The sequence below is a fragment of the Phyllopteryx taeniolatus genome, chromosome 10 (genome assembly GCF_024500385.1).
Source record: "Phyllopteryx taeniolatus isolate TA_2022b chromosome 10, UOR_Ptae_1.2, whole genome shotgun sequence".
NCBI classification, from domain to species: domain Eukaryota; kingdom Metazoa; phylum Chordata; class Actinopteri; order Syngnathiformes; family Syngnathidae; genus Phyllopteryx; species Phyllopteryx taeniolatus.
The window spans coordinates 4,928,332-4,935,615 of NC_084511.1; the positions used below are offsets into that span (position 1 = coordinate 4,928,332).

General features: G+C 44.8%; 1 protein-coding gene across 1 annotated transcript; it reads left to right on the forward strand.

The window, feature by feature from the left end:
• The first annotated feature begins 4,116 nt into the window (after positions 1 to 4,116).
• LOC133484829 (uncharacterized) lies at positions 4,117 to 6,901 on the forward strand. The gene is made up of 2 exons (XM_061787949.1): positions 4,117 to 5,128; positions 5,411 to 6,901. Exons 1-2 carry the CDS (start codon positions 4,952 to 4,954, stop codon positions 6,209 to 6,211), a joined length of 978 nt encoding a protein of 325 aa, XP_061643933.1. The 5' UTR covers positions 4,117 to 4,951; the 3' UTR covers positions 6,212 to 6,901.
• Positions 6,902 to 7,284: the final 383 nt, after the last annotated feature.

Here is a 7,284-nt window from a genome sequence, read left to right on the forward strand (position 1 = left end):
GCAGAAAAAGAAACAAACAGGATTAAGAAGTGTGTGGGCAAAGTGGAAAAGAAAAAGGAATGTAAGTTGTTTCACGTAACAGAGAGGTTATTCTGAAAGGGAAACAAAGAGGAAGGAAAAGTTGGATGCTGCAGGGTGGAGAGAGAAAAGAGATTTGAATAAGAAAATAGAAGAGAATGAAAAATTGAGTAGAAAAATGTATGAGATTTGTCTGGTGTGCCCTGCCATGGCAGCTGTTCAGCGAAGAAAAAATAAGAGCGACAAATTCCCCCGCTAAATACAATTTACGGACCTTTCCGAAAACGGCCCCAGTGACGTCACTATAACCGGCATTGCCGGTCAAGGGGCGGCTCAAATGGCAGACCATTTGTAGAGGGGAAATAAAACTCCTATCAATTCCGCACGAGCCCGCATTCAAAAAGGTGGGTAAATGTACAAAAATTGTCTTTAAAATTTTTGGAGTTTTTACAGAAACGGCTGCCCGGACTGGCTGCTGTTGGTGTAATTTGGATCCAGGGGCTGAAAACGTCGACGGACAACATGAGCCTGGCGTGTGGTGACATAGTGAGATTGATGCGCGCCTGTTGCATTTCGGTTCACCAATCGGATGATATTTTGACACGGTCGGGTCTGAATAATGTCGAACCTGAAATTTTATTTGCCCCTTTTGCTCCTATAGTATTTGCTGTGTGACATGTTCCCGTCCTCTTCCCCAACGGTGCCGAAGCTTCCGGACTTCAAACCTCTCATGGATCCCAGTTCTCACTTCGAACATTGCATAAGTATTTGGACAGATAAGACAGGATCACATCCCTCCCGTTTAAGAGAGGCAAATGTTATTTATAGAATAGCTTTACTTGAGACCTTGCCGGTTGAAGTTAGGACTGAACTTATTAAAGACCCTGACCTCATGAAAGGGGGAGATAGCTTTTTTAATTGTCATGTGTCACACCATTTGAAACTTTTTGTCGACAGAAAACACAAATCATCAGATGAGGTAAAGGACATGCAGGAACAACTTTTGAAGCTACAATTGGCCCAGGCCCGTAAAGTGGCCATTAAAAAAATAAAAAAATAAATAAAAATGGAAGCAGAAAAACAGATGTGGATGGCGCAGGGGTCAACGAGGAGACGAGGCGGGAGTCGTGACAGAGGACATCAACGGAGGCAGGGGAAGCCCTTGCCGACCTCCAACGGACCAAGCGTGCTTCAATTGTGGTCAGTATGGACACTGGGATTGCCAATGTACTGTTTACCCAATGATTCAACAATGACCTCCAGTGGAACCCAGAGAGGCCACACCTCAAAGAGGAGGCTACAAAGCTTCACGAGGGAGAGGTGGGCGCGGCCCGGCAACAGCATCCGCAGCAGGCTCCACAGCAACAAGAGCCATCTCGCCAGTACTACTGCGATGAGGACTGGTCCGAATGCCCAATGAGCCCGGAGCCAGGGGACGGAGGAAAGACAGAGCCTCTGAACCCCGCTAAGGGAAGACAACCACCTGAATGAGCTGTGCAGGGGTGCCCATGAGTCTGCCGATTACGACACCATTAAAGACTGAAATTGCTGGACAGACACATGAACATCAGTTTGTCTTCATGAAAAGAGGGGCTCCAGTGTACCTGATGGGCAGAGATCTGCTTATCAAGACCAGGGCTACCATCCTTTGTAGCCCGGATGGACTGACGATACGGTTCCCTGATGGGACCATGATGAACTGTGGAAGAAGTTATCCTCCGGATGGAACATGAACTTCCGGAAGCAACTGCTGACATATATTGGGCCCGACTAAAACCTGAAACAAAGGAGGGAGGCGGAGTTTACTCGGCCTTCCTGCGGTGGAAGTCCTGGAGCGACTCTCTTGCCCCCTATCGTCCTCCAATTGATCCTCTCCATCTCACACTGTTTTATGATAAAAATGATGATTTGGTTTACAGAGAAGCGTTTGAGCCAATACAGGGGGAAAACGGGATGCTCAATAAGTAAAAGTATTTACATAGGGAAGCAAGGTGTGGCAGCGGCCTCCACCTTGACGCCAGAGCAGAGTGAGTGGTTTATGATGAGTTTGACATCTTTTCCACACTTTTTTACTTGCACTAGGTCATAAAGCTTGAGAACTGGGACCCATGGTGAGAAAATGCCAATTGGCAAATGATTGGCAACAAGATCAAATACCCAATGTGTTGTACTCTCCCAGTACTGAATGTTTTTGTATTTAAGGTACCATGGTGGACGGAGGGGTGTTGGAGCATGTGACTTTAGCGCGATTCCATGGCAGAGAACTCTCGGGCCATGAGGACGCCGCACAGCTGTTGAGCTCGCTGCCGGACTCATTGTGGTCCGAGGGTCCTGCAGACGGGGGTCTGTGTACATCCGTGACTCCGGTAACATTCGAGGTAAACCCGACTGCTTTTGTTAAAGTGCCGTAGTATCCTTGTAAACAAGAGGCTATAGAAGATATCGCGGAAACCCAAATTCTGAAATCCCCATGCTTTGGTCCATAAATGATGTTATGAAATCCTCCGCTCAAGCTGCAGAACTGCTGGCCAGGTGCAGGGCACTAGAGTTATCTGAAGGTCAGAGTGTTACTATTTATTAATGGTGCTGAAAAAAGTAGCAGGCTAATAAATGGATGCTGAAGGAAAATATGTTGTTAAACGGGATCATTTAATTGACTTTCTCCCTGCAGTAACAGTTGATGTGGTGCGCGACCTCCAGGAGGCGGCGCCGAAGGAAGACAAGCGTAAGTGGCAAGAGACAGGTGCTGAGTATGATGACAAGGAGAACCTAGGAGACTGATGTTACCTACAGGAAAGTTACGTGTCAATGCTGAAGAAGCTGAGCTTTTGGTGGCACCCTTATCTTCTGCATAAGGTAAAAGATGTTTGTGTTTTTTGTGATATATGTCAAGATATCAGTGTTTGCCCTACAACGAAGAGGGAATTGCAACACACTGAGATGGGCCGAGGCCTGAATTTATGTGGTGGTAATGGACTGAACCGGCAATGGTAGTCCCAGTCCAAAGCATAAGGTACTTATTAATAATTGTCGGCACTTTTTCTGGATGGCCCAAAGGCTATCCTTGTGTAAAAGAAAACGTGCCGTCTGTCGACAAAGCGCTGGTTAACCATTATATTCCGACGTATGAGCTTCCACGAGTTATCAGATCAGACAAGTGATTCTACTTGTCCCAAACATGTCCTGCGCAGGCCTCTATTGTAAAAAAAACGTGGACTAAGTGTGAATGGTATAAATATTCGGTGCGATACGTTTTATAAATTGTGTACACAATATAAAGTAAACCTTAGAACTTTGATGAATAAAATTATATGACTATATATGTAAAAAGGTATAAAGCGCTTCAAAGGGTACCCATTATATTTATTAACTAAATAAATAAGGCATACATATTGTATGTATAAATAGGTATGCATATGATATTCTGGAAGATAAATTAAATAATAGATAAATTAAGACGTGTGCCGGACGGATGTGATCAAGCAAGAGTGGTATCATGACTTTCTATTTCCGGGTCAGCAGAGCGGACCAGAGCGGCTCTGCGTGTCTGGGATAAAAGCCTGACAACAGTACGGGAGGTTTGTGGTCTAAGAAAACGCTTCGGAGTTTGAATAAATGACGTGCAAGTTGCTATCTGAGCTGGTGAATGGGATTTGATATATATCACTTAGAGAGGGGGCGGCACGGTGGCCCGACTGGTTAGAGCGTCAGCCTCACAGTTCTGAGGACCCGGGTTCAATCCCCGGCCCCGCCTGTGTGGAGTTTGCATGTTCTCCCCGTGCCTGCGTGGGTTTTCTCCGGGCACTCCGGTTTCCTCCCACATCCCAATAACATGCATGGTAGATTAATTGGAGACTCTAAATTGCCCGTAAGTGTGAATGTGAGTGCGAATGGTTGTTTGTTTGGATGTGCCCTGCGATTGGCTGGCAACCAGTCCAGGGTGTACCCCGCCTCCTGCCCGATGATAGCTGGGATAGGCTCCAGCACGCCCGCGACCCTAGTGAGGCTCAGAAAATGGATGAGTGCTTAAAAGAGCACTTGAAGTGAAGGTGCACCAAATGGTTTATGACAGGACACAGGCGTCCTCAGCTGGGGGGGGCCACCTTTACGACGGGCATCTGTGAGTTTTACGAGTTTATGGTATTGCAAGGGCCAGGGAGATTTACAATAGGATCGTTTAATTAATGCAATGGATAGAAGCCTGGTCTGTAGTGGTTTAGGTGTTATGGTTCAACCAATAAGTGTGCTGTGTTCAGTCTTGTCTGTGTGGTGTATGTGAGAGGACATTCACTCCTGGGTCCAGGTTAATGTTATTGTCTGTGAAGTCTCGCTTGTCATGTCATGTTAATTGTTTATGTTTTGTGTTTAATGTTTGTGTCGTCTTAATTAAAAGCAGAAATGGAGCACTACTGAGCTGGCTGACAGGAGTAGTGAAGGATGTGATCACGTGAAATTGACTATAGACCTTTAGTTACCAATGACAGTGTGACTGACGAGAGAATACGGTCTACAGACTGATGAAAGACTGATTTGTTGAAATAACATTATTTTACAGGACGCCCAGGAGGATGGAGCTTGATAGTGTATTGCATGATGTTGGTGTGCTGACTTAACGCTGATTTTATGTGATTCTTGGTTTATTGACATTAACACTTTTGTGAGACAAATTAACAATTGGTTGGGGAATAATATCAATGTTGGGTGACAATTGCCGACTTGTCCCTTCTCTGGAGTATGTATACAGGAATTATGTAGTCCATCCCTTTGGCACGGGTATCTTTTGCAGAGTTGTGATTAATTTATATAAGGGTTTGTTTGCAGGTCTGGTCAGAGGCCTCTCCGACGGAAGGAGACGACCTGCTGGTTTGTGTATGGGGTTGTGTGTGGATACTGTGTTTTGGTGTTAAATTAGTCATTTAACAAAGGGGGAAATATGTACATCCTGTATGTCTGGTCAAAGAAGGTTATAATCATGACTCTGGTGATCTCCCTAATTATAGTTACAGGAATCTATTTTGGAATGCCTTCAATACAAGGAGAAAGAGTGACCAAGAGGGCCGTGAAGCCAACAGGGGCCCTAGAATTGAACTACACATTGGGGGAAAAGACGGTATACCAATTTGAATTGTGTAAGGTGGTAAATTGTGCACCCTGGGGCGACGCGGCGGGATACGATATTTACTTTTTATGTAAATATATTTTTATGTAAATTTTATGATATTACACTTTTATGGATTATTATGATGCGGTCCGATTAAGTAAGATGAGGTGTGATTTGTGGTGAATGTGTGGGGATGGTCTATTGTGGGACTTCCTGCCCGGGGAATGGACAGGCACTTGTGCATTGGTCTCTATGATAGCTCCCACAGTGATTAAGCCCCTCTCTGAGCAGGAAATCACTCAAATGGCGGATTTCACCTGGGAGCGTGACTGGTGGGGTAGCTTGAACCGTTTCCGCCGTATGGTCAGTGGCTTCAACGTGGGTGGAAATGCTTGGGAAGAAGGTGAGGACCCCACCTACCTGGATGCCATTGGAATTCCCAGAGGTATCCCGGATGAGTATAAAGCTCGCTGTCAAATTTCCGCAGGTCTTGAGAGTATTTTTATATGGGTAACTCCGAATAAAAATGTTGATTTCATAAATTACCATCATTACCAAATTCAAAGATTGGTGAATTTCACCTCCCAACTAGCGGAGGGCATCCATGAGCAACTATCAGCTACATCTCTCATGCCATTCCAAAATAGGTTGGTCCTTGATAGTATGTTAGCGGAAGAAGGGGGTGCCTGCTCTCGAATTAAAGGACATTGTTGTACAATTATCCCCAATAATACGGCGCCAAACGGAAAGATCACCAGAGCCATGAAAGGTTTGCAAGCCATGTCTGTTAAACTTAAATCAATGTCTGGAGTGGAGGACAACCCATTCTGTAGCCTGCTTAATAGGATGTTTGGTAAATGGAGAGGTCTCATACTGACTTTGGCAACTACCATCATAATTGTCATGGCTGTGCTTGCTTTTTGTGGATGTTGTATTATCCCTTGTCTCAGGAACCTGGTTCTCAGAATTGTCCTCAAGGCCTTTGTGGGTAAGGACCCCTACGGCCAATATCAGCTGCTGTCCCTGCACGAGGACAGGGTGGCCATGGAATCGCTCGCTCCATTGAACGATACCGGTGTATCCTCTCTTTAAAGTTTTAAAATTTAAAGTTTTGTTTTGCTGTGCTTAGATTAGGTTTATTGAGTATTGTAGTGAAAACGGTAGTAGGTATACGGGTTGTTGATCTTCTGATTATCAGAATATCAACTTGGGGGATTGAAGGGAATATAGAATACTTTATATTGTAATGTGTAATTCTAACTAGTTTGGAAGAGAATGTGTATTGGAGTATAGGGGTATTTGGCCCCATCGGGGGGTATTTGGAGACACATCTCAAGGAAGAAAGGAACTGCGGGGAGCCACTATAAACATTGAATGCAGGAATGTGAGCCGACATCTGCAGGCGACCCCTGGAGCAGAAGTCTGGAGCCAGATCAAATGGTCATCATTCTGCAGGACAACGATGACGTCAGATTACGGACCAATCAGACGACAGCGATTACATACTGGCCCGTTTGAAACATTGTATGAGTCTGGGGTAGAATCAGATAGTTTCAGTTCGACTACTTTATCTGCTAAGGATAAGATAGGGTAGTTACGAACCCAGAGCTCTGCAAATGTATAGACTCCTCTGTCAGGAATAAATTGGTTGGTTTTGATACATTGTTGTGAACGAAGTTCTTTCACGAAAACGAACACGCTTGGAACCACGGGAGTTAGGAGATTTTAAAACACAGGTTCCTTTAACATGAATCCTTGTTCGAACAAATTCCATCCCGTCTTTGGTCTCAGCACAAGACTGATGTGTGTGACTGATTTGTTAAGTCAGCACAGCATGTGCAGATCAAATGTCAATTTGCCACACAAAAACAATATCCATTGAAACCACAAGCTACAGAAGGCATTAGGTCACCATCAAAGGTCTATGAGCTGCCAGCCTTATTGTTCGCCTCACTCAAGAGTGCTGTGAGCAGGATTCAATGACAGTATTGTGTGCACTTAAGAAAGGCGGACACAAAGTTAGTAAAGCTAAGCAACAATTTTGAAAATAAGTATATCTAGGCCAAAAGCTCTGTGGTAATAAGCGTCAAATATCATCCTCTCATCTAGAAGCTATTGCTAATATACCACAACCGCAGTCTGTAAGCCAGATGCTGACCTTTCTG

Excerpts from the sequence above, each read along its gene's own strand:
- LOC133484829 (XM_061787949.1), top strand. The coding sequence starts at position 4,952 with ATGTACATCCTGTATGTCTGGTCAAAGAAGGTTATAATCATGACTCTG. Across the intron at positions 5,129-5,410 it reads ACACATTGGGGGAAAAGACG|GAAATCACTCAAATGGCGGA; the intron begins GTATACCAATTT and ends CTCTCTGAGCAG.